Genomic DNA, 26,990 nt, shown 5'->3' with positions numbered 1-26,990 from the left:
AGCATAGCCTCCAGCATAGCTAGCCTGGATAGCCTCCAGCATAGCTAGCCTGGATAGCCTCCAGCACAGCTAGCCTGCATACACACACATCTGGACAAGTATGCATGTGAAAACCGAACTGTGACCTATGAAAGCCTAAGACGATGTGTGTCGTCAGACTGGACTAGCTGGAGCCTTTTCACTGTTCTGTCTCGCCCGTTATGAATTATTTTCAACACACACACACGCATACACACACACACACACACACACACACACACACACACACACACACACACACACACACACACACACACACACAGCATGACATACTTGATAGGTCAACACAATAACATGTACACGTGTACATTACCATACTGATTGAAAGTAGAATGAAAATATTGTGAACGCCAGCGTGCTTAGTTAGGTGTATGTTGCTCGGAAAGTTGTGCTAAATTACCCAAAGAGGCATTTGCATCCATCTGCTTCAATAAACATGTGTTTCAATAAAATGCTTCGATAAAAATATAATGAAATAGACAAAACGCTCAGCGTTAAAATAGCTTTCCTGAAGCTTGGCAGGACATAAAAGAGAGATCTAGGAGCAAGATATAGAAAGGGATTTGGTGAATTCTGTGACGTGTATGCGTTGCCGCTCACACAGGCTAGCTTGGAGCCTGGATGCCAAAAAGGGTATGTGAGCAGACTGACTGGAGAATGAAGGAGCAGAGTAAACTGAAATAAAGAAGGATAGGAGTACCAGATGAAGGCATTGAGCGATAGACAAACAAGAAACAACGCGACTATCTGACCGCTTGTCCTGGTTGGTTCTTGATCGTGGATACTGCCTAGTCATCAAGCAGAGCATCATCGTCGTCGTCGTCATCATCATTGGTTGCTTTGGGTGAGGTGCGCAGTGTTCTGAAGGACATGCGGCCAGCATGGGCTCTACGGCGGCGACGGACGAGGAAGAAGACGAGGACAGCTGCTCCGATGACAGCCAGCAAACCACCAATGGCGATTCCAGCTGCGGCCCCTGCGCTCATGCCGCCCGTCTGCTGTGCCGGGCCTCTAGGGAGGTGATTGTTAGCTGCGGGCACACACGTACACACACACACACAAACACACACGTACACATGCACTTACGTCAGTCAACGAGTGACACCATAGCATATTCACAGGGTTTTGTAGCTGCTTTTAAAACACTGTGTGTCACAGCTGAGCGCAACATGGACTTCCTGCTTACGGAAGAGCCTAAAGTACACAATACTTTATTAGCATAGCTCCTAGAAGTTCCTCTGAAGTATACTACACTGATCAGTGTGTGCAAGATTGATTGATTGATTGATGTTATATGTTCAAGGATTCTCCAGAGGCAAATGGATGCCTATCAAAGGGAGTCTCCCGGGGAAAGGAAGTGAAAGTGGTTGTTATGAGAGAGGGAGGAAGGGACATGACAAGGTGGAAAAAGAAAGAGTGCACACAGCAGGGTGTGCATATGCCACTTTTGCAAAAGGACTCAACAGTGACGTGTTTTGTTGAGGTTGTGGTTGCTCATGATTAAGCTTATGCTGTGCATGAGAGGAACTCCAGCGATCCATGATGACGCTAACAACCAACTTTGACTTGACTTGGCCTGGCCTGGTTTGATGCAGCAATTGTGCTGAGTTGCACACTCTGGTATAATGTACCCTGATACTAGAACCCTATGACAACAACAGTGAAACCCGAGGCTGTCTAAGACGACCGCTCAGGGAACCTTCAAAATCTGGACTCTTTTACCAGGTGGTCTCCTTTTCCAGGGTCATTTGACTGGAAATAGCATCCCTTGGTCCTGGCTCCAGTGGTCTTCTAGGACAGGTGGTCGCTTTCTCCGAGGGGTCGCCTTGACAGGTTTGACTGTACGTGTAGAGTGGTAAACAGTAGTAGCACACATAAAGTACATGAATTGCATTGATGCTGCACTTACTGCTCTTGCTGGGATGAACGCCAGTGTGTGGGTTGCCGGAAGCAGCAGTTACTTGGCCACCGTGTGTGCTAGCGCTCGGCATCATCTTGCTGCCCGTTGGGTTTCCTGCTGCCGAGGTCCAGACGTTGGCATGCGTGGTCATCATGGTCTGTGTTGTGGGCATGGGTGTGGTTGGGGGCATCTTTGTAGTCGTGGGCATCGGTGTGGTTGTGGGCATTGGCATGGTCGTGTAGTTCACTAAGAATACAAGTAACCAGCAGACAAACGGACAGACAGTTGGAAGCAGAGAGGGAGGGAGTGACAGACACACACACACACGGACAGAAAGAGAAGAGGGAGAGTCAGTAATTCCGGAGCACACCAGTGCTTCAGGAATGGAGCGAAAAAGAGTACACATGGGATTGTACGAAATACACATCAAGCAAAGAGGAAATGCAGATATGCACAGAGAGAAAATGACGAGCCATGGCGTGATGGAAAACATCACTCTACACCCTTTTAAAATTATGATGCCACCGGAGAATGAGAAAACGTGGCGCATCACAAGAACACTTACTGGCGACAAGGGGCACTTCGCAGATGAACGCGTAGGGACTGTTGCAGTCTCGGTCGTACCACATGCTGTCGGAGGCGCTGATGGCGACGCAGTCCTCGTTGTTGTAGTTGTTTGGCTGTGCGGGACCCCATCTTGTGTAACCTGTGTGAGATCCATCCACCCATCTGTAGACACCTTCACGGTCCTTGTCATTCATTCCCACCCAGAAGTACTCCAGACCCTTGGTGATCCTACACCAAGCAGTAGAAGGCAAATGAAGAGATCAGATTATATACCTGGTAACCGGGACTAGGCATAGATCACAGTGCCGGACGTACACACACACACACACACACACACACACACACACACACACACACAGACACACACACGTCTTATTTCCTTACTGGGATGTGACAAACTTCTGCTCGGCAGGCGAGTTGACAACTAGCAGAGTGCCTCCACCCAGTGAGCAGTTGAACTGTGCATCGTCCCAGACCATACGGATGGCAGTGTACGCATGATAGCACTTGCCGTGCCACTTAGTCCAGCCTGGATTGCAGAAGAGCTCTGGAACAGGAACATACAGAATAGCAGAACTGGTTCTCGGGTCGGAGATTGAGTAGTATGCAGTCTGTAGTCTTCTGTGAGAGTGATAATAGTAATCGATCGAGCTTTGGTGAAAATACTGAATATGGTTGATCAATGAAGGAGTAAAGCAAGTCCATGTGTTTGAAATATTGCTTCCTTAGAGTTGTCTTAATCTACGAGCATGAGATGTTGCTTACTCTTGTAGACTGGGTTCATGGTGGTTGGTACGTTGCTCTCATTGATATCTGTGCGCGCACGCGCGCACACACACACACACACACACACACACACACACACACACACACACAAACACACACACACAAACACACACACACACACATTACAAGTGGCTGTACATGATCAGTCATGTTAGACGGCCACTACATGTTTTGACAGGTTTTGGCGACATGGGAATAGAGGACATGCTTCAAAGGCTACTACTCTTGGTCGTAGAACAAAATTAGGACAGGGCTCTATAAATTTGATCACAACGTGCTTGTGCGTGGTTGCCCAGACTTACACGGACACCTGGCAACGACAAAGTAACATGATGTTCTTCCTGCAGAACATAGTCAGCTGACTGCTGTTAAACTTTGTCATACAATCATCACACAACATTGGGGTCTTGCATGGTGACGTCATCAATTCATCACCCATGAGAGGTGGTGTAATCACCCTCGGAAGATGATGTCACCATTCTAAGTTCTGTTAGATATGGATGTATTGTATGAAGATGGCCCTAATGACTTACATCTGCTGAATCCGCAGACATATGCGTTCTCGTTGCTGCACGACATGTCGTTGAAGAGGTACGTGTATCTAGAGTAAATGGTCCCGCAGTCTTCTCCATTGGTGACCCTCCAGTTGTCAGGCTGGTTCTCGGCCCAGGCTAAGAAGTCCACCGGTGTGCTGTCTGTCCACGTGAAGATGCCTTCCTTCTGGATGTCGTTCAGTCCAATCCACCAGCCGGTTTGAACCGAGCCGGCTTCTTTTACTTTCATCGCCTGAGCCAGCGCAATCAGGTCAAGTGAGGAGTGGACACTGGCAAGGTCACCTCTGATGCTGTACTGGCCGAGCTGCTGGTTCTTCTTCAAGTCCAACGCCACTTGGGTACGGCAGGCCGACCGTGCGTTGCTGTAGGACACATTCTGGCTCCAGTCGCTCAGCCAGTAGCAGCTGCTTGCCGTTGTGATATAGCCCGTTGGACACGCCGGAAGCTGGTAATAATCTGCACGAGCAATGTACAGTACGGACATCAAGCGACACTCTGTGAGCACTGGGCCGTGTATTGCATGGCGCAGAGTGATAGTCTGACTGCAGTACAGTTGCCATGGTTACACCAGTGCCTGCAATCAGGTAACCATGGCAATGCTCAGAGCGCCAATGGCGATGACAAGACAGCAGCACAATTCGGTGATGATGATGCGTACAAGAGCACATGAAGCCAAGAACTGGCAAGAGAGTGCAGCTCGAATAGGTTGCTGTCCCGGCAAAATTCCTGCATTTACATCATTTTGGTGACGCATGTAGTAAGAATGACATGGCATGAGTGTGTGTGATCCCCGGTAGCCTAATCGGTAGGGCACTGTCCCGGAAAGACAGGGGTGCTGGGTTCGAATCCCGCATGTGGATCCTTCTTTTGCAACACGTAGTGCGTACAAGCAGCATTCCAGCAGGTCTCCTGCTGCACAACTGCAGCTCAATGGTACGGACTGAGCCACTTCTGCCACAGATCTGCACCAAGTATGATGCAATCCAGGGATTTCCCCTGTGACAAACACCCACACAGAAAAGTCACAAGCTGCACAGTTTTGGTTTCATGTACTCTTGCTGTGTGTGGTGTAGTTGCTCCATGAACTACTGCACTTACTTGCTGGCACTGGGGATGCAGTCGGGGTCGGCAACGTCTTGGGTATTGATCCTGGATAATTGTGAGGAAATGCGCACATACACGTACACACATGTACACCTCAGATCTCAGATCTGCCCATCGCGGAAGCGATGATAGCGAACAGCTATGTTAGACATAGCAACTTGCGCTGGGATTGCACCATTCAACAGCTTGCAAGGCTGATGAATTGACCGCCACTATTTTAGCCTGGTATCCACCACACAGCTGTTTGAAGTGACTTTTTCTGGCCAGTGAATCCCTTTTTTCCATTTTTCCATTTTTTCTTTTCGACACACACACACACACCACACCACATACTCCGGCATACACTGGCTGTTGGTAACCACCCAGGAGAATGAAAGAAGAGCTAGGAGAATGAGAAAGAGAAGAAAGACGTGTGCGACCATAATCGTCGGGAATTGAACCCGCAACCTCTCGATTGGAAATCGACTGCACATACCACTGCACCATATGGGACACACGTACACACACACACACACACACACGTACACACACACACACACACACACACACACACACACATACACACCGCACGGCATACAGACCACAATATAGGTCAATGCTAAAATACAGTCCTGTTCAATGGAATCTGCCCTCCAATGAAACTGACACTGAACACTGAGGTTGTGCTCACAACCTTGAGCAATGTGTTGGTTGCTACTTCTTTGGTGTACAAGGACGCCACAAGACAAGTCTTTTCCTTCTCTTGCCATGGCTGGCTAACGCCCCCTCCTTTGCATTGGCTTCTGCCATTGGACGGTGAAATAAAATAGAATAAAAATAAAATAAAATAAAGTAGAGCAATTGACAGGATCTGTGACTTGTATTGTTATTTGTACAAGGGGGCCATTGCCAAGCTAGCACAACACACACACAAACACATGCACGCACACAGACATGCACGCACACAAGCCCCCCCCCCCACACACACACACGCACGCACGCAAGCACCCCCCCCCCCCCCACATACACACACACACTAAACAGTCATGTATTCCACCCTTCATGCATCTTCCCACACATGCATGTAGACACCAGCCTACGGCAGCAGTGTATAGCTGTGAGATGAGCAGCAAGCAATCATACCTGCAACTGCCTGACACAGGTAGGTCCTGGTGGACTTGCAGCTCTGGTCATTCCACTTATTGGTGAAGCCCTTCCAGCCTTGATAAATGACATTCTCCACACAGTCCTCAGCACCGCTCATGTCGTTTGGCTCGCCAAGAGCCCAGTTTGTGAAGCCCAGCGCACTGCCATCGACCCATGAGTAGCCACCCTCCATTCCACGGTCATTCAGGCCCGTCCACCAGCTGTACCAGGTCTTCTCATCGCCTGCCTTGATGTGGTTCAAGATGAACCATTGTGTGGCGTTGTCGGGAATTGAAGCCAGTGTTGTGCCCATCTGCTGACAAGTGGAGTAGGCATTGGTCCATGTGGCTGGGAAGATCAAGGATGGGAAGTACGACATCGCGTCCGAAGTCAGAGAGCCGAAGAATGCGTAGCAGAAGCCACCGTGCTTGTGCCAGCCTGGCTGACAACTGCCTTGTGCTGTATATCACAAACAATGGATACAGCAGAGAGAAGACAGGCAGACAGATATAGAGAAACACAGAGAGAGAGAGAGAGACACACAAACACACACACACACACACACACACACACACGCAGACTGATGTTTTCTACCTATTTGGTGCAGCTCTACTTTGAGGTAACATCAGCTTTACTTTGAGCAAACCAGGTGTTTCAAAACTAGCACTCCTGAATCCAAAAGACGCCTTGTTTTGTTGACTTGGCTGTGAGGGAAGGGGCTTAGGGGCCGTCCGTAAATACATGTACATGTATTTACTTAGAGACGTCTAAGAGGCGTTTCTTTCTTGACCCACCCTCCCATCCCCAGAACGCCCCTCAAACATGCAGAAAATACCACTCATAATAACCACTATACTATGCACACATATACAGTATAGACGACTCCACTTATAACGAACTCGCATATAGCGAATTTAGTGATAAACATGTAGCTATTACTGGTATCAGCGAACCCTTGTCCATGTCCCTGTTTGAACCCATACTAAAATTGACCCTTTATAATACCATGATTGTACGTGTAGCTAGCGAACGGTCTCCCTGTGTTCCCTGGCCACTCTGCAGTAACCCGTGCATGCAGTGCAGCGTAGACTGAGTGCGTCTCAACGCCTACCTGTAGGTCTAGTACTACCTGTAGGTCTAGTACTACCTGTAGGTCTAGTACTAGCTGTAGGTCTAGTACTAGCTGTAGGTCTAGTACTAGCTGTAGGTCTAGTACTAGCTGTAGCAGTGCTACATCATGTACTGTAAGACATGTTATTATAACGAGTCGCAAATTTAACGATTGTCCAAAATTCATAGGTTAACGAGAAGATATGTTTAACGACCTTGCAGTATTCCGGCATATCCACACACAACATGGCCTCAACGGATCTTATTATAACGAAGAAATGTCATCCGTTAAAGCGTTAGATTTACTTCCTCGTTATACATACATGTCTTACAGTACATACACGCGCGGTATGCATGCATGCACTCCGAAATGTATTTTTTGGAAACGCCTTGCAGGCGAACCCACCCACCAGAAACGCCTCTTAGACGTCTCTAAGTAAAAACATGTAATTACGGACGGCCCCTTATGTCTCTTTTTGCTGCAACGCACCAAAAACTTAATTCAGTGATCATGTGGTTGAAGTTTGAGTCAATAATTTTACTCAACAAAATTATGTTGAGCAGCACGTCTCACCTGTAATAGAACTGGCACTTTTATCTGTAGGCTACTCACATGCCTAGTACAGCCACCCTAGACTTTGAAAAGCAAAATTCACAGATAACTCCTGATAACCAACAAAACCATTTCCACATACACACACACGTACACGCGAACACACACACACATAACAAGTTACACCTTTGGACCTTTGGAAAGCCCATCGCCGAAGGCGATGATAGCTATTAGGCGAGGCAGTAGTTCTTGTGTCGGGATAAATCATTCGGACGGCGAAAGTCGCGGCCGCAGACACAGACGAACACTCTTGGTTGGGGCTGGCTTGGTGGCCTCCGACGGCTACGTTCGCGCCAGTCCCTCCGGTCCTGAGCAAGGTGGTACCAATGCGCCTCCGGGATACCGGTCGCACGCAGGTCTGAAGCTGCCACATCTCTCCAACGACGCTTGGGTCCATCGCGGGGCCGCGTGTCACACACACACGCACACACACGCACACACGCACGCGCACACACACACACACACACACACACACACACACTTGGCTACACTTCAGGGCATTAATGTTCAACTTACGATTTCCTGGCATTGGTGTCGGGATCGGTGGTAGTGATGTAATTGTGTCTGGATAATCACACAACAAACCACATACATGTACAAAGTCATGTACAAAGTCATGTACAAAGTCATGTACAAAGTCATGTACAAAGTCATGTACAAAGTCATGTACAAAGTCATGTACAAAGTCATGTACAAAGTCATGTACAAAGTCATGTACAAAGTCATGTACAAAGTCATGTACAAAGTCATGTACAAAGTCATGTACAAAGTCATGTACAAAGTCATGTACAAAGTCATGTACAAAGTCATGTACAAAGTCATGTACAAAGTCATGTACAAAGTCATGTACAAAGTCATGTACAAAGTCATGTACAAAGTCATGTACAAAGTCATGTACAAAGTCATGTACAAAGTCATGTACAAAGTCATGTACAAAGTTTTTTGATAATCGCATCATTGATGCCAACGCACCCAGTTACTCCCATTCATCCTGGGAAGCTACTTCCAACCGCGCTGCTAACGCGAAGAAAAAGAAGTATCGTCAGGCCTCCGAGGACCTCCGTGGGTCGTTCACACCACTGGTTTGTTCCACGGATGGGGTGCTACATCGCGAATACGCCAGCTATCAGAAGCGACTTGCTGGTCGCCTCGCCCTCAAGTGGGACAAGCCATTTTCTATCATCATGGCTTGGGTGCGAGTTCGCAGCCAATTTGCTGTGATCCATGCAGTCGACCTCCGGCTACGCGGGTCTAGAAGGCGCCTGACAGGCCTGTCGACGCAGGATGGTGCTGGGGTAGGCATCGGCCATTGAAAACTGAATTCCGTCCGTTTTACGTGGAATTTCTTGGAGTTTCCCAATGTATTGTACTTGAATAAAATTCTATTTTAACTTTCATGGTATCTCAATTTTTTTTCACGTCTACATGACTTTATTTTGCCCGTAAAAGAGGCCGTTACCCCGTAAAAAAAAAATGTACAAAGTCATGTACAAAGTCATGTACAAAGTCATGTACAAAGTCATGTACAAAGTCATGTACAAAGTCATGTACAAAGTCATGTACAAAGTCATGTACAAAGTCATGTACAAAGTCATGTACAAAGTCATGTACAAAGTCATGTATGTATACACAATACAGTCATGTACTTACTATTCCACATCATACTCCACATCATACTCCACATCATACTCCACATCATACTCCACATCATACTCCACATCATACTCCACATCATACTCCACATCATACTCCACATTCATTACTAGTTTGCAATCATTGAATCTCCATGAATATGTCTAGGTCAAGACTGACTGATAGCATTGCGGTGTGCGTGACTCGATGCCTGGAAGGGGCAAGCTCCAGCATGCATCATGGCTGGGCAGGCATGAACGTGAAGTCACCACCCATGCACGCACCCCCCACCACTGCGCGCGTACCCACACACACGTGCACGTACGTATACCTGGAGCTTTTGATCAGCTAGCACTCTGCATTGCTTAATAAGGAAACCTAGGCAATCCCACTCTGGCACTCACCGTCTGGTACTTCACAAATGTACGGTTTCTTGCTAGTGCAGGACAAGTCATTCCACTTGTTGGACCAGGACCTCCACGCCGCACAGTCCTCTGTGTGTCTCCAGTCGTCCGGTTGATGAGAGTCCCAGTTGGAGTAGGTGATGGGTGCACCGCTCTGCCACACGTACATGCCTTCGGTCTTGATGTCGTTCAGACCAATCCAGTACTCCTGTCGACCGCCGTTCGGTACCTGTCCTTGCACCACACTGGTGACGATAAACTGGTAGTAGCGACTCTGAATAGTTACAAGGCTACCTTTAAGGCCGGCCTTATTCGTCTTAGCCTTACAAGCAGTGTCAGCATCGCTGTATGTGACAGGAGTGGTCGCCACACTGTAGCACCTTCCGTTGTACGAGGTGGACCCTGACGGGCAGTTGCTTACTGGGCCTGTAGTTACACGCAGTGCACAGACCAGAACAAGTGATGAGTCTAATGTCACCCTGCTGCCACATACCCTCTACAATGCTCGTCTGACTGTGTTCTATAACTGCATTCAAATCTCACCTACGCAATACAACGTGTATATTGTTCGAGCAAGAAGCCGCAGGTAGGGCTCCTCTTGTTAGTGTATCGTGTATCGCTTCAAATCATTCATCTGTATCACCAACCCCTTAAACAATAGCAGTCAGGTAAACTGTGGTGGATTAGACACAGCAAACACACGGACACACGGACACACACGGACACACGGACACACACACACATGCATGCACACACACACACGCACACACACACACACACACACACACACACACACACACACACACACACACACGCCGGCACAACCACTCCGCGCACAACTGCCATCAACGCCAGTACTATTTCGGTTTGACTTGGAAATAGAACTAGGGAAGGGTCGGTTCACGACCGATCACAATCCACTTATCAAAAGGTGCAATGTCTCCAGTGCTCTACGTGGCATGCTTGGTAACGTTGCTAATCATCACCGCACTAAACAAGCTTAGGGCTTTCCAGACAGATGTGCATGGTTGAAAGTGCATGTTATGACTATTCTCACAGTCCCTTCGGACACGTAGCCTATATATGGAGGTTATGCAATTACATCGTCAGTCGAGGTGCTTTGGCAAAGTCACGGCACAGCGTCACATTGCATACATAGCGCCCAAAGGGTAAGCGGTTCCGCTGACTCACCACTATGACATCATTCACACCGCTATGACATCATTCACACCGCTATGACATCATTCACACCGCTATGACATCATTCACACCACTATGACATCATTCACACCACTATGACATCATTCGCACAACCTCTATAGGGAGGGGCTCAATGCATGGGTCTAACAATACAAACGTGTTGTCATATGCCGTACAGATAACACAGGATTAGAACAAGAAACATTATGTCACTCACCAGTTGGCTGTGTTGGACTGTCTGCAGTGGGAGCAGCACGAAGCAATACAGCGCAACAGAGAAGAGAACACACATATACACACATACACATGCATACACACATACACACACACATACCCATACACACACACGTGCGGGCACACGCACACGCACACACACAAACATGCACATTATACAAATAGTGCTGTGTGAAAAGAGACAAGGGCAAACAAAGAAGACCAGCAGAACGAATACGAGCAAGCACACATACAGAGCACCAAAATGTTCAACTTGCCGTTACCTGTACCCAAAGTGTGCATCACTGCATGACAGACAGGCCTGTGTACGCAGCCAGGTGGTTTCACTGTCCACATGACTTGATCGCTTTCTACACTAATGTAATCACATGACAAAGATGTGAACAGTGAATGCCAGTCTATACACCATCGAGCTATGAAGCCGAGACCTCTGGTCGGCGGAGCTTAATGGGCCCCACCACCACACCCCGTTATCCACCCCAGTGTCTGGAGATATGTGGATTTGTAGAAAAAGAAGAAGAAAAAATAGCACCGCCTGCTGTACGTATGACTTACTCTTTGGCATCTTGCAGACGTATCCACGCTTGGCAGAGCAGGGAATATCGTTCCACCAGCCATAGATGTAGTCAAGCTCGACACAGTCCTCGCGGCCGTGGTAGTTGTTTGGCTCGTTTGTATGCCAGTTGGTGTAGGTCACCAGCGATCCATCGTCCCAGCGGAATTCACCCTCCACCTAACAGTGCACAGTGCGATAATCAAGCGGGTAAACAACCAGTTGTGATTTTACCCTGTAGTCCAGGATCAGTAGTCTACACTGTTGCCTGTCCAGTACTGCTAACACAATCGATCCTACTTCAAAGTACTTCTGAAGTACGAATGTGCATGCCATATCACATTCTGCAAACCATTTGGGAAGTAGCCAAAACAGCACCTATGAGAATGAAGTCCATAGTAGACGGTAAAGATCTCCTGGCCCACACCAGTTATTCCCCGATTAATGTTAATGGTACAGAATGTGACAGTGTTAGCTGCACTACACTACATACAGGTCTGAAGCCACTAGTACTAGTGTGCACTAGTGTGCACCAGCTGCACTACACTACACGCAGGTCTGAAGCTACTACAGTGGAGATCGGATCATACGACCTTGCATATAACGACAGATTGAGCTTAGCGACACAATTCTGTTGCCCAAGTACACATAAATAAAGTGCCCATGCACTCTGCGGCGCAACTTGCGCAGCCCGCGCACAGTTCGCACGCCGCCCACGCGGACACAGCGCACACAGAACACATGCGCGAAAAGAGGACCGACCTCATAGAGGTCATGGACAGCATCTGCACCACAACTATTCTGTACAAGGTCTACCGAATTCTTGCAAGTAGCTTCTGCTGTTCCTGTTTGTATTTTTTCTATTTTTTCACCTTGACATGTCCCTTCTTCCCTCTCTTATAGCAGCCGCCTTCACTTCCTTTCCCCAGGAGACTCCCTTTGATAGGCATCCATTTGCCTCCGGAGAATCCTTTATATTATCAATCATATCAATTTAGATAAATTTAAAGAAGTACAAGAAAGAAGGAATGGAGAAGAGAAACGTTCTTAAGATGAAGAGTAGAGAGAAGAGCAGCTGCTGCTGCGATGAAGTTTTTACTTTCGCCATTGGTTTCAGGTAGCAGAAGGGTCTGGCTGAAAGCGACGGCAATACGCCCATGACCACCACGCCGAATGGGGCACGTCCTGGGTTGATGTCCAAGAAAGACCGTCCAAGGCCCAGTTTTAGCCAAGAGCTGTCGTATCCAAGAAATCAAAAAAATGCCAACAGCAAGCTAAGGCCAAATAATATCTTCCAGGCAGTAATTTACGGGCCTAGCGCCTGCTGCCTCGTCTTCCTCCTCTGCATGGCCAGGTTTGGGGCGAAATGAACGCACGGGGCACGAAGAAACATTCCAAAGACAAAACATTCAAAATTAGAAAAATCCGGCAATCGTTTCCAACGAAGCGCCGCGCGGCTACGAGAAACCCCACATGAAATCCCCAAACGAAAACGGCCATTCGGTCGGGTATGCGATGGCGAATCGAATATACAATACCTCAATCCCTGCCGATTTCCGATATTCTTCGCCTATTCCCTCAAACTTGACCAATTTGCAAAGACAACCATCGCCATTACAATCATGCATCCTCCACATACATTCAGAAATGCTCGCGCAGCACTTCTTTTCATCGTGTGAGCGCGATCGATGCTTCCATGACAACCCTGGGACAGGTGACCAATCAGAGTGCGATGTCCTAGATAGGACATCTCCCCGACTGCGGATACACAGGTCTGAAGCTAGTAGCAGCAACACTAGTACTAGTGTACACCAGCATCACTGCACTATCCTGTATCTCTAAGATCTGTGAATGTATATGCTATGACAGCCTTTACAGCCATGTGAAATCCGCCATCAGTCCTAGCAGTCCGGTTTATACCGAGGTGACTTTACAGCACTCCAACAGCACTGCAACCCTTAATTAACCAGGTCTCGCTCCCCGTTCCTCGTTTATCTGTTCTTCTCCGATCTCCCCTGTTTCTTGCCTACTCTCATTGGCTCTCCCTTCCGTATAACCTATGACACTGCGACTTCTATCTCAGATTCTAAGAATGCACTGCGTGATGTGAAATAGGTTGACCACTGTCTCGCTGGAGTCAACTGGTTTCTCTTGTTCTTCTTCCTTTTTTTTCTTCTTCTTCTTCTTCTTTTTCTCCCCGTGGTTGGTTTGTCACTCTCAATTCCTTGCACTAGTCATGTTATGTGCCGATGAAATTATGATAATAGTAACACACAGGTCTGAATCTCAGCAGCTTGTTTCTCTTCTCACCTGAACATCGCTGATGCCGATGTGCACCCGGCCACTGGCATTCTGATTGCCAAACTGGGCGACGACAAAGCCCAGTTCAGCCGCACTGTGGAAGCTGGCCAGTGACGAGTTGGTTCCCATCTGTTGGCATGCGTGCAGGGCATCAAGGCGAGTCTTGGCCATGCCTGATTGAGCGACAACCTGGTAGCAGTAGCTACCGTAGCTAGCCCATCCAGCCGGACAATACTTGCCCTCTGCACGGAAAAGCAAAGAGGCACACCATGATACATAACAGTTAAGAGTGATGCTAGATTACCCGTGACAACACAGTGGAAAAAGGTACTCCCTAAATGTCCTGGTCTGAAGCTGTGATTATCCATCTGCAGTAGATAACATCACTATTTTCATGTAACTGCAGTATGTGTGCATCCAAACATTGTATGCATCCAATATTCACACTCGAGGCAGCAATTGGCTACTTATAATCCAAACCAACATGCTTGAACAACAATACAATGGTGTAATAAAGGCATCTTCTTTCACGTATCTCTCTGTCTCTCATTCTCTCTCTCTCATTCTCTCTCTCTCTCTCTCGCTCGCATTCTCTCTCTCTCTCTCTCGCATTCTCTCTCTCTCTGTCTCGCATTCTCTCTCTCTCTCTCATTCTCTCTCTCTCTCTCCTCTCTTCTCTCGAACCCACTGGCAGAGAATGCATCCAAATCAGGCATGCAGTTGTGAGTCGAGACGACAGGTAAAAAGACAGTATTGGTCGAGATAATTGCCACTTACGGACATTTGGAGGGGCGGCTTGTGTTGGTGGTGGCGCTATGCAAATGAGAAAAGGAAGAGCATTTACACAAATGCACAGCTTATCATCAAGATTGGGTGTGTTTGGCTGGCGAGAACAAAACACGCCAGCTGCCCTGAAATGGAGCGGCAACACTTCAGACCTAAGTACACCATCACATCATGCATGTACATCCAGGTGGAGATACGTGTGACTTACATAGCACTTGCTTGCAGATGTAGGCCTTCTTTCCGTTGCAGTTGGCATCATTCCAGCGTCCTGTGTTGATGTTCCACAGCTCACCACAGTCTTCAGTACCACGATAGTTGTCCGGCTGGTTGTTGTCCCAGTGGATGTAGTCAGTGGGTGTGTTGTCCGACCAACTGAATGCAACAATAAAAACAACAACAACAACAACAACAACAACAACAACAACAACAACAACAACAACAACAACAACAACAACAACAACAACAACAACAACAACAACAACGACGACAACAACGACAATGGCAATGGCAATGGAAACAGCAGCAGCAGCAACAACAACGGTGCAGCACAAAAGAAGAGACGTGTTGTATGCAGGTGTCGAAAAAATCTCCAGTTTCCAAGTTGGACGTTCTTTAGCGCAACCTCATAAACTGAAATGAACATTTTTTTCAGGGCACAGCGTATAATAGATCCACTTCTATATACCATCATATCTGTTTTCCGGCATCAATATTATCACATGCATTCCATTAAAAAATATTGCCGGACATGGTGTAGATCTATGCAGCTTCAGTCTGAGATTCATTCCGGGATACACTTTTTGACCAGGAATTCCCCAGCTTCTGCTGATTTTTGATGTACATTTACGGCAGGGCTGGTGTTATATTTCAAAGTCTACGGATAGAGTTCAAACTCATGAAGCGCATCCAGCTGCCATTCTGTTCGTTAGTAAACATGTGAATGTTCGAATTTCCTTTTTGCCCTTTTAATACAACGAAGCAGTCGGTATTTTCATGGGTGATAGAGTACGGTGAAAATCAGGATAGAACAGAACAGAAGTATGTCCTGTAAAGAATATTGAGCAGGTAATTGTGTACGCATCTAGTCCACCTTTCTCTTTTCTCTGGTGCATCTCAGAGGCCATTGGACCTCTTACAGGAGCCCAACAGGAGGTGAGCGAGAGAACCTAATTTTCCGAACAACATTTGGTGCATTGTTCTGGCTTGTAAGGCAACAGCAAGTAAACTGAGGAGCAGCACCAGCACTGAGAAGTTAGACTCACACATAGCCTCCCTCGTGATTCATATCATTGATGCCCAGCCAGAAACGATTGGTACTGTATCTCAAGCCCTTGACCATAGTCGTGATGGTATTCATCTCCAGATGGTCGTGGATGCTGGCCAGGTCGATGGTTGAGCCGAGACGACGACACGCTGTTCTGGCTCCAGACCAGGTCAGTCGCTGGCTACTGGACCTGCCATAGGCGGTGAAGCAGTACACAGCACCGTTGGGATGGTGGAACGACGTGGCCTGCGATGGACACTTGCTCTGCACTGAATGCATCCAAATGGTACACCGCACATGCACGTGCACACACATATACACATATACACACACGAGCGCGCGCGCGCGTACACACACACACACACACACGCAGATAACGTGTTACACGACACCAAATATATAATCCAACACCATACCATCTGCCACTATCCGCTATGTATCCCGTACCAATGTACTAACCGCGTAGAGATGTTTCATGCATGCAAACACGACCAGCAAAGACAGTGCCCACACCTGTATGCTCTCTCGCCCGCTGCATACCACGTGATTGTTCACACGCCGAGTAGAGCATGCAGCCGGTACTATTAGCCTGAAATAGTCGGCTATGCTCCGGTACAATCATTGTGGTAAGTCACGGTGAGACCGGTCATGTTTGCATTCAGCATAGGCTGCAAGGCAAGGGTAAAGTTGAATGTAGACCATAGCCAAAAAAGATCTGACCGGGGAGCCAATGGGCGTTAGAGGCCTCCTGTGTCAAGCCACAGAGGAGGTCTCCGAATAGATACTTGCATTTATCACTCCCTTAGTATTGACTCCCGTACATTTTTGCTATACCTAAGCAGTCAAATATCCCTGCATATTTCACTCCTTAGAGCTATTTTGACTGCTTATATTTGACTCCTTTTTAGGGACTGAACACAGGCCTTGGCTAGTCGTGATATAAAGTCTAATATTTACTTCGTACTTGGTCAGTATAGGAAATATAACCTCGTAAAAGGCCTCGGTCTTTCACTCGGCTTTTATTTCCTATATTGACCTCGTACTCAGTCAATACTAGATACGTATTGCCATTCGATAAACATTGAACTACCCTCAATATAAGGATGCATGAATGCATGTTACACATCGCATGCCCAGCTCAATATACGGATGCATGAATGCTGCATCACGGGTTGCACATCGCATGCCTAGCCACTTACATGGAATGGGAGGCCAGACTGTTGAGTTTGTTGCACCATCAACTGTACATGAATGTAATGAACAGACACAGCGGTAGCAGTGAGCCTAGTAAGTTGGTTGCTTTACAATAGGCAGCCGGGTTTCAAGATGCATGTGATCAAGCGTGCTCAGGTGGTCACAATAATTAGTCTTGCCGGAGCCTGCAGCCCAGGGCCGTAGACCCGAGGGCTGCAGACAAGGGCAAGATTAAGCCATCACGACAGACACAGCGCGCTTGATTTGATTTCTTACAACAAGAAGCAACATATTAGGAAAGGTCAAAGGTCGATAGGTCGATAGGTCGAATTATTCCCAAAATTCCTTCATCGGTCCTGATGACCTGATTATGCCCGTGTTGGGAAGACACTGCTCAGGACCTTCACATTCTTACATGTGGCACACGAGAAGGATCAATGATGCATGCAATCGCCGCGGCAATGACACGTGTGATCCATTGAGGTGATTGGGGTCACCAGTAAACATTTCTTGTCTGCCTTCTCAAGGGTACTAATAGAGTATTCATTTTTTCAGGTACTCCCATCAAACATTTCCAAAAAAATTCCAGGTGAAAACAGACAGGGAGACAAGAGAATGCTATTCACAGAGAATCTCACAATGAATCTAGATGGCCATATTCATTGACGCTTTGTCGGAAACTTCAAAAAAACCCAAACAACTTAGGGAAACCCCATCATGAGTAACTGTTAGCGGTGTCAGTGTTCAACTTACCTGATGCTTTCTTGCACATGTATGGGCGGTAGTAGTTGCAGTTCATGTCGTTCCATGCGTAGGTGGTACGCTGTATCTCCACACAGTCTTCCAAGTGATACTGGTCGTTCGGCTGTCCTTTACCCCATCTCTGAAAGCACAGACCAACACCGACCATCTACTGTAAGTCTACACGGAACAAGGGCAATCAAGGCGTGTTTGTCGCACACCTCCGCACTAAGCTCTTGGCTACACAAAAGAAAGAAAATACCTCTCCAAATCTTTCCAATTTTTTCCCAAAAAAGGGCATCATCAGGAAAATTATATTTATTGCAGCCGTATGCCCTGGAAGTTACCATCATGGTGAGGATACAGAGGAGTTACGCTATTCTCATTGAAAGGAAAGTGCCATGTTTTATCACTTCAACTGGGTATAACTAACATTGCACAGACCTAGCTGTATGCATGTGTGTGTGTGTGTGTGGGGGGGGGGGGAGGTGGGGGGTGCATGCGTTAATGCTTACAGCAATGCCAGCCTTCAGAGGATTTCCTTGCAGTGAGCCATCGTCCCATGCATATTTGCCTTCATCCAGCATATCATTGAGAGCAATACGAACACTGTAGTAGAAACGTGACTGTTTTGCCAGCAGAGCCTCCACATAGCCTCGCTCGTCTAGAGTGTAAATGGTCAGCAACGTGGCACCTTGGGAGAAGCAGTCTTTGCGAGAGTTGTCAAAGTTGTTGTAAGACGGGTTGTACAAGTAGCAGAAGCCCTTGTAGTACATCCAGTTGCCTTGACCGCAATCTGTGCTACCCTCTGTGTACATGAGGAACACACAACGGCAGAGAGTTGCCATGCAAGCAAATATTGTGTACGTGTATGTTTCAATCTTCTCATTAGAAAGTGTGTGAATGGTTGTGAAATGTGATAGCCACGCTTTCAGGCATGCCTGCCCTCCCCTGCGAGAGCATCCTGTTAGTTAGGGATGCATTTTCAGTGATGTGTAAGCCATCCAGCATGTAGCATACATGCACACATCAATCACGTGACTGACTCAGGTTAGCAAACGCATAATTATAATACTGCAGCAGCATACAAGCAATGCGGATTCAACACAATCCACACGCCGATGAGTCAAGATCTATGCCGCCTGCGTGGCTTACATACAGAAACATGCATCACTAGCTGCAAATCCTCTACTTACCGATGGTGTACTGGCCGATTGGGATGGGTGTCGGTGGACTGGCACCTGTAAGATAGATAAGTCACAGTGGAAAAAGGTACTTGCGATAAGAAACCCCCCAATATGGCAATAGTGTTGTGTAGCTATTGACCAATGGTCTTGCTAGGCTGCTGAGATTGTGTCCATACTGCACACCAGCATTGACAACATGACTTTATGTTCCATCATGTGCACAACATTACTGGGAGCAGGGTCAAATGTGTTGAGAGGTTGCACACAAGCCCCAGTCAAAGTGCCAACTTCTGCCCCTGGAGTGCACTTGTATGGGTGAGCGCCAACGCAAAAGTCACCCTCACTCACTGTAAAGCAACGTACAACATCAGCCTACACCCAGCCGCCACTACTTTGAAGTAGTTCAGGAACAGCAGTAAGCACATCCCTGCACTGCATGCAGCCGTGTTGGTTTACAGACACTGTATCTGCAGCTCTCTCTCTCTCCTCATGCACAGTTTACCTTTTGGTCGTTCGCAGATGAATCCGTAGGCGAGTGAGCAGGATATGTCCTGCCAGAAGCCATTGACGTCCATGACGACGCAGTCCTCATCCAGAACATTGTTTGGCTCCCCGGGTCTCCAATTGCTGTAGTACAAGCCAGTGGGTGCCTGCGTCCACGTGAAGTTGGTCTCGGCCTGTGCATGGACACAGACACACGCAGGGGGGGGGGGGGGGGCAAGGTGGGATGGGTGGGATGCATGAGAGGCAGGATGGGATGCGATGTGATGGGACGGGACGAGAAGGGATGGACAGGACACACGTACAGTGGCACTCACTTAGTACAAACTCTGAGAAGACACACACGCACACACCCACACCCACACCCACACACACACACACACACACACACACACACACACACACACACTTGCTTATTGCAAGCTGTTACAGGTCGTCTCCCGTTAATACGAGTCCGGTTAGTACATAAACCCCGTTAGTACATAAGAAATCTCAAGTCCCGGACGAAATGTGGTCACTTCCATACAAATTTTGTCGGTTAGTACATAATTTGTTAGTACATAGACCCCGTTAGTACATAACATTTCTCCGTACCCGCATGTCATCTACCTCACTAGTACATAATTTGTCGGTCTTTTGGCCTTCCAATGGAGGCACATCGTGTTCTAGTTTCTACTTGTGCAAGTTAGTTGTGGACACAATTAGCTCAGAAATCAGAGCACACACTCACAAACCGACAAAGCTCTGTTTTTTTTCGAGTGACTGTACAGGCGCGGCTGGGCATGTCTCATGTAAACTGTAGAATCTTCGCTTACTGTGACCGTTATAACATAATTTGTATGTTATATCGAGGGAATCAAGAATATCTCGCTGCCTAGTAGTGGTAGCAAGAAACACTCAGAAAAGTTGAAAAAAGTGAAATATTCCGGTACACAAACAAGTTATGTACACTTTCGTTTAGTACATACCGGTTAACCCCGTTAATACATAACATTTGTCAAGTCCCAGAGATTAGAGATTATGTATTAACGAGGGACGACCTGTATGTAGTGTAGTTATTATTATTTTTCTTTCATATACATTCAACTTTTTGTAGGGGAGGATTGTTACCAGGTATGTAGTGTAGTTAGTATATTATGACTACATGTTCACATGTCATATTGCGCATGCGTAAGGAAAATATGGTCTTTCTTCTTGGTGAACTTGAAGAGTACTTTGTGTGAACGTAGACACAACACAAGCATTATCCGCAGTACGGGTGTATTGATCCACCCTATGTAGATTGTTTGGATAAGAAGTACATGATGTACCTCAGATACAAAGTACATGTACCTCAGATACGAAGTACCGGTACACTTTCCTGCTGCCCATGCGAGTATGTCCGATCAATGTTCCACTGTATGCATACCGAGACGGGAAGTATTCCCTAGTTCCCAGGCATTCATGTTCATTGGGTAGTACCGCTGTACATGGTAACCTGCCACAATAAACTGCTTGTCAGTAGAGCCCACCTGTCTTCAGAGAGCACCTGTCTCTAGAGACCAGCTGTCTGTAGGGACTACCTGTGTGTATATTACAGGCAGATACCATCTGTCAGTAGAGACCACCTGTCTTCAGAGAGCACCTGTCTTCAGAGAGCACCGGTGTGTAGAGAGCACCCACCGGTGTGCAGAGAGCACCTGTCAGTAGAGACCACCTGTCTACAGAGAGCACCGGTGTGTAGAGAGCACCTGTCAGTAGAGAGCAGTTACCCCAGTCCCATGCACTGTATCATCATCATGTTTTACTGTGCTGATTAGTCATTGCTCGTGCAGTGGTAGCATGATCGGTCGGTTTTCAAATGACTTCAAGCCTAAACACAGAAAGTAATTGACTGCTAAAGTAAACCAAGTGAAACTGTGTCTGCCTCCGTCTTTGACCTCACCCATAGCAACGATGCGTACATGTGGACAATTACGTACCAGGCGATCATTTAGGCCAATCCACACTGCGTTGGTACTGCCGGATGCCTTTCCCTTCACAAAAGTCTGTTCGGAGGACGTTTGCAGTGAGACGAGATCTCCACCAAACACGGACACGCAGTACTGGCGTGCCTCAACCCAAGTGAAGTTTGACATCTGCTGTAGGTAGTAGCAGCTGGATGCCGAAGAGAAGTAGCCGGTGGTCGTCGGGCACTGGGCTAGCAAGTGCAATCAGAAACAGAGACATCAGACACGTGGATATTGTAACCGATTGTAGTGAGAGAAAAATACTTGTAGACAAAAATAGGCACACGCAGTAGAGAATGGAGGGGAGTGTGTGTGTGTGTGTGTGTGTGTGTGTGTGTGTGTGTGTGTGTGTGTGTGTGTGTGTGTGTGTGTGTGTGTGTGTGTGTGTGTGTGTGTGTGTGTGTGTGTGTGTGTTGGGGAGGGGGCACATTGGCCCGTCGGATATTTTGCAGAAGAACCAGCAGCATGACCATGGTGCAGCAATAGAACGTCGATTACTGCTAGAAGAACAACCTAGTGAGTCTGTTGGCCAGACAGTATCATACAATGTCAGCTACTGGTATAATTGCTGTCTTCAGCTTCAGGCTGCCATCTTTGGTGAGAACGCTTTCGAGCAGTTCCTGCAGCAGAAACCTGCACGCTTTCAGCCAGCCAATTTCCTCAAATCAACTCTCTTCATACATGTAGTTAGATAGGTGGAGTTAAGAACCCTATCATGCTACTATTGCCCTATCATGCTACTATTGCCCTATCATGCTACTATTGCCCTATCATGCTACTATCGTGCTACCATTGCCCTTTTCAACAACAAAAAAACTCAAACTAATGAACGCTGCTAGTACATGTATTTTGGTTTGATTGGCTTACCTTGTGCCATTGCCACGCAGGCCAACAGTAGCGATAGTGACGCGAGCCACGCCATGCTTTAGAAGAACTCTGCACGCCGGTCGCGGCCTGCTGTGCACTGATGCGAGCGAGTAAGGCAGAGGTCACCGTCTGTATGCAAGCAGAATTGCAGTGCCACACATGCACAGTGTATAAGAGCATGCAAACGGGTAATTGCACTAAATGATTATTTCACAGGCACAACCACATACAACAAGGAGAGGGGAGCGAGCTAGGCAAGGTTGAAGTTCTGCATACAATTTTGCGCAATCATCGTGCAATCTGGCTGTTCACACAAATACAACACGAGCTGCAAGAACATGTATATACGGTACGCCCTGCCCTGGTATGAAAACCTGCCCGCTGAGGGTGTTCAAGGGAACCCTTACAGGGACCCACATCCACGTACATACATGTTGTTGGTTGTCACAGCATGTAACAAGGTGGAGGACACCAACAACATGTTTGAACAACAAGGTTCATCTAATACGTATGTACATAATTATACATGTGCATGCATGTACACATCTGTACAGGCTGGATAAGCTCAGAGGAAGTGTGTACACTACACAACTGACATACTTACTGCAATACTAGTACAGTCTGTATCGGCTATAGCGTACCCTTTTGATTTCCGTGATTTTATCACTATAACCGATGCACCACTATATGCGATACGGTCGATTTTTTCTTTTTTTTCGATCGACACATGAAAGGCAAGGAAATACTTCCAGCATGTCGTTTTGACACATGAGCATGCTGCATAGTTGACAGTGCCCACACTTCCATAAAAAAATTATGTTATGTACATATACATGTACATGTATCACAGAGCTCACTGACTTGTCAGTTTGAGCACTCTGGCAAGGTACGTTCGGGCCTGATTTAAATCTGGCTTTGGAAATTTTATTTTCATTGCTATCAGGTTCGGCCTCATTTTCTCTGTGCTGCGCTGACGAGTTCACAAAGAACGAAACAGCATGCTGTCCGCAGATTGAGTACATGTATCACTATAAAAAAAGCAACGTGAAGAAAGTACAAAAATAGGGCCTTTGATATTATTGCTACATGTATTTTAAAGTTATCACGATAGCTGATAATAATATAGTGTGTTATGCATGTTTTGATTCTTTGTTGCCATCATAATATCCGATATATCATTACATCCGATAATATTGGTTATAATGATATTTGTACTGGATAAAATACGTTTTGCTTTTGATATTTCCTACCAATATCACTGTAACTCGGATGGTGAGCCAATTAAATAATTGTGAAAAGAAGAAGGACAAAATGTTACGAGTTATGACTAACTGTCCACCAACGTAACCAGATCTTATACAGTCAGCGAGTGCGACAAAATGGCACAAAACTGACAAGGACTGTATAAGATCTGGTTACGTTGGTGGACAGTTAGTCATAACTCTTAACATTTTGTCCTTCTTCTTTTCACAATATCACTGTAGCCGATATATTCTTATACCCGGTCACTCTATAGCCGATACAGACTGTACATGTACCCATTTCGCTAGCAATGGTTCATTGCGTTGGGAGGTGGGAATATGAAGCAGAACATGCAGCACTATGGTGGAGGGTCCTTCACAGAGACCCACATCCACAAACATGTATAATGTCACGCTGATATACTATAGCACGTGCTAAGTACGTGCTTGATCACACAGGACAGAGGAAGAGTGTGCATTTAATCAACAAACTGAACAGTTATGCTAGCAATGGTAGATCTACATTGTGGCGGGAAGTAGGGCCCGCATCATGCCACTGACCAACAACACCGCAGGAAATCTAGCGTGGAATGTTATCAAATGCCCGGTACATACTGTAGCGTTTCTACGTCATGTTATGTAGCTGCAAGCTGCCATGATGGCAACCGCTAACCTCCACTACCTCCTGTGTAATGAGCTTCCGTCGCTGCCGAGCGCTCAAGAGCGTGTTCCTGTGGCTGCCTGGTAGTTTTCCGTTCACAAAATACTTGTCCTCGGCAACTCCGTCCAACCAAACATCATCAAAATCTGAATGGGAAGCGCATTTGGTCGCCACAAGTGCAGTAGCCTTGCAATCCGACCAGTACAGTAACCTTCCAAAAGGTCGCAGAATATCGGACACGATCCAGCCGTGCAGGATAGCCTACGCAACAAAGCCTTTCAAAGGTACACAGAAATATGCCTCTTGGAATGCTACGACTTCGAGTGACGGAGTCTTCTGCGTGTTTACTTCAGTCTGAGCGCAAGCACGAGGTGAGCTAACAAAGTTCGTAACGATGTTGTACATTTCATCGCTACCACTGGTGAGAGGTGTAGAGCTGAGCCTTTTTTAGCGGACATAGTGTTAGACTGATAGACGGCACACAGGTACACACACACACACACACACACACACACACACACCTCAGACCTCAGACCTCAGACACACACACACACACGGGCATACCGATATACCCCGGCCGCCGGGTAGACATGGTTGTGGGGTACTTACAACTCGACGACGACGACTCGATGACGACGACTCGATGACGACGGTAGCCAGCTAAGTAGACGCTCGGCACCTAGCCTCCTGAATGGTGGGAAGAGCTCTTGCTGCTGGCAGTTCAGCCTGCTTCGGAGTGAGAAGTCTTTCCTCTTTCCCCGGCACACCAGCAAGCGGACGAGAAACCTGAAGCTCTCCTAGCAACTCTCCAGGTTTGCTATTTCGTCACATGCATCCACACTGCGCCTTGACGCTACATCGCCCTCCAGTAAGCCACGAGGCGCACCGACTCAGCGAAAACACTAGCCTTCCGATTTATTGGAAGCCGGACCAGGCCGGCAGGAGAAATAGCTACCCTGAGCGATCACCGCTTGTTTGTGGTTGACACTGATCACGTGCAGTTGCACACTCCCTCACTGCCTCAGACAACTCAGCCCCGTGCGCGCGTAGTGGATCATGCGGATCTCTCCAGGTAAGAGCGTGGCCAGGCCGAGATACCAGAACACATATCGCGATATGTGTTCTGATATCGGCGACTATCTAACATGCAGTGCGTCAGAGAGCTGTCCGAGGGGGCAGTTCAGCGAATACAGTAGGAAAAAGTAACATCATGAGACAGAGCTAGAGTAGAGGGTCAGTGAGTTTAGTTGTAGCAAAGGCTAGCTAGCCTGGATGTACGTGATTGTATAACGAGACAATCACTCTACTCATAATTATCATTATCATGTCAGACAGCTGTTTGTCGCTAGTCAACAGTAGAAGTACACAGAAGACCCTTGACTACCGGTCTCACAGTGCTCCCCAGCCCCATGGCCCAGTCTCCTGATCATCGGATTGCTTTTCAGCTTGAAACTCGTGAGTATAAAAGACATAAATTTTACTTTTTGTTCCACCGGAATTTGTTTGCAACAGTAGAGTAGTAGTAGTAGTAGTAGTAGTAAGTATTTGTTTGATGCAGAACGCTACCAGTACAAGTAAGACATGCCTAGAAAGACGCAGATCTACATTGTACATTGTATCAATCATCAAACAATGACTGGAGAACTGCGGTTATGTACACACAGCAAGAAGACAGTATACTTCTCGCTTCCCATACTTCTTGTTCACGCTGTCATCGTGAAAACGGTAGAAGCACTAGACAGGAGTAAGATGCAGAACGCTACCAGTACAAGTAAGACATGGCTAGAAAGACGCATATCTACATTGTACATTGTATCAATAATCATGCATGTAGTAGAGCTGCGGTTATGTACACACAGCAAGAAGACGGTCTACTTCTTGCTTCTTCTTCAAGTGCTAAAACCAAGAGTCGATGACTCACGTGCATAGGACGAAGTTTGTGACTGAAGTGAGCTCCACTCTACAACTTAAAAGGCATGTACATTGCATATTCTGAAGAAGTATTGCCTTTTTTGCATGCACTACAGCAGTGCATGATTAGTTGACCACAGACATTCCACTGACCAGTGTTGCTGGTGGCACTCCACAGTTACATGTTTCTGTAGCCATGGACTGGGCATTTTATTGTGTGCGACAATGTGTATTGATGTGGCAGACACACACGGGTACTGTGCATGTTCAACTTGGGAGGAGTGCCAACACTATGTCATCCAATTCTCTTTTATGGATAAATTGTGCATGCCCCCCCCCCCCTGTCACGGACTTGCATTTACAATTCGACGACACAGGCAATGAGCAACTAGACTTTCTACAATGTATGGGCATTCTATGAATGACATCGTCACAAGGCGCTGTATGTACCAGTAGTGGCACACCAGTGCTGTGATACCACAGTTTTTTTTACCACTCCGTAGATAGCATGTCAAGTGATGACGTCA

General features: G+C 47.1%; 1 protein-coding gene across 2 annotated transcripts; it reads right to left on the bottom strand.

The window, feature by feature from the left end:
* Positions 1-316: 316 nt before the first annotated feature.
* On the bottom strand, positions 317-25,458 carry LOC135813920 (macrophage mannose receptor 1-like). Of its 2 annotated transcripts, none has more exons than XM_065326946.1 (24): positions 25,162-25,458; positions 22,651-22,779; positions 21,757-21,974; positions 19,797-19,971; positions 19,304-19,348; positions 18,623-18,915; positions 18,120-18,249; positions 17,372-17,413; positions 16,171-16,441; positions 15,117-15,280; positions 14,900-14,935; positions 14,132-14,364; positions 11,824-12,001; positions 11,252-11,272; positions 9,835-10,260; positions 8,315-8,362; positions 6,073-6,534; positions 4,945-4,995; positions 3,826-4,302; positions 3,272-3,319; positions 2,891-3,053; positions 2,505-2,734; positions 1,949-2,185; positions 317-1,069 (listed from the first exon to the last, which is right to left on the bottom strand). In XM_065326946.1, exons 2-24 carry the CDS (start codon positions 22,703-22,705, stop codon positions 828-830), a joined length of 4,245 nt encoding a protein of 1,414 aa, XP_065183018.1. In that variant the 5' UTR covers positions 22,706-22,779; positions 25,162-25,458; the 3' UTR covers positions 317-827. The 2 variants fall into 2 exon arrangements, with proteins under 2 accessions (XP_065183018.1, XP_065183019.1); XM_065326947.1 differs by having other exon boundaries at positions 25,176-25,458.
* Positions 25,459-26,990: the final 1,532 nt, after the last annotated feature.

This window comes from Sycon ciliatum, chromosome 4 (genome assembly GCF_964019385.1).
Source record: "Sycon ciliatum chromosome 4, ocSycCili1.1, whole genome shotgun sequence".
NCBI lineage: Eukaryota > Metazoa > Porifera > Calcarea > Leucosolenida > Sycettidae > Sycon > Sycon ciliatum.
The sequence above is the reverse complement of the archived record's forward strand: the minus strand, read 5'-3'. Positions and strand labels throughout refer to the sequence as shown.

Bases quoted from the DNA above. Each gene is read 5' to 3' on its own strand.
- LOC135813920 (XM_065326946.1), bottom strand. From the start codon at position 22,705: ATGGCGTGGCTCGCGTCACTATCGCTACTGTTGGCCTGCGTGGCAATG. The intron at 10,261-11,251 runs GTGAGTGACATA...GTGTAACTACAG, and splicing joins CAGTCCAACACAGCCAACTG to GCCCAGTAAGCAACTGCCCG. The intron at 2,735-2,890 runs GTAAGGAAATAA...TGCTTGGTGTAG, and splicing joins CAGAAGTTTGTCACATCCCA to GATCACCAAGGGTCTGGAGT.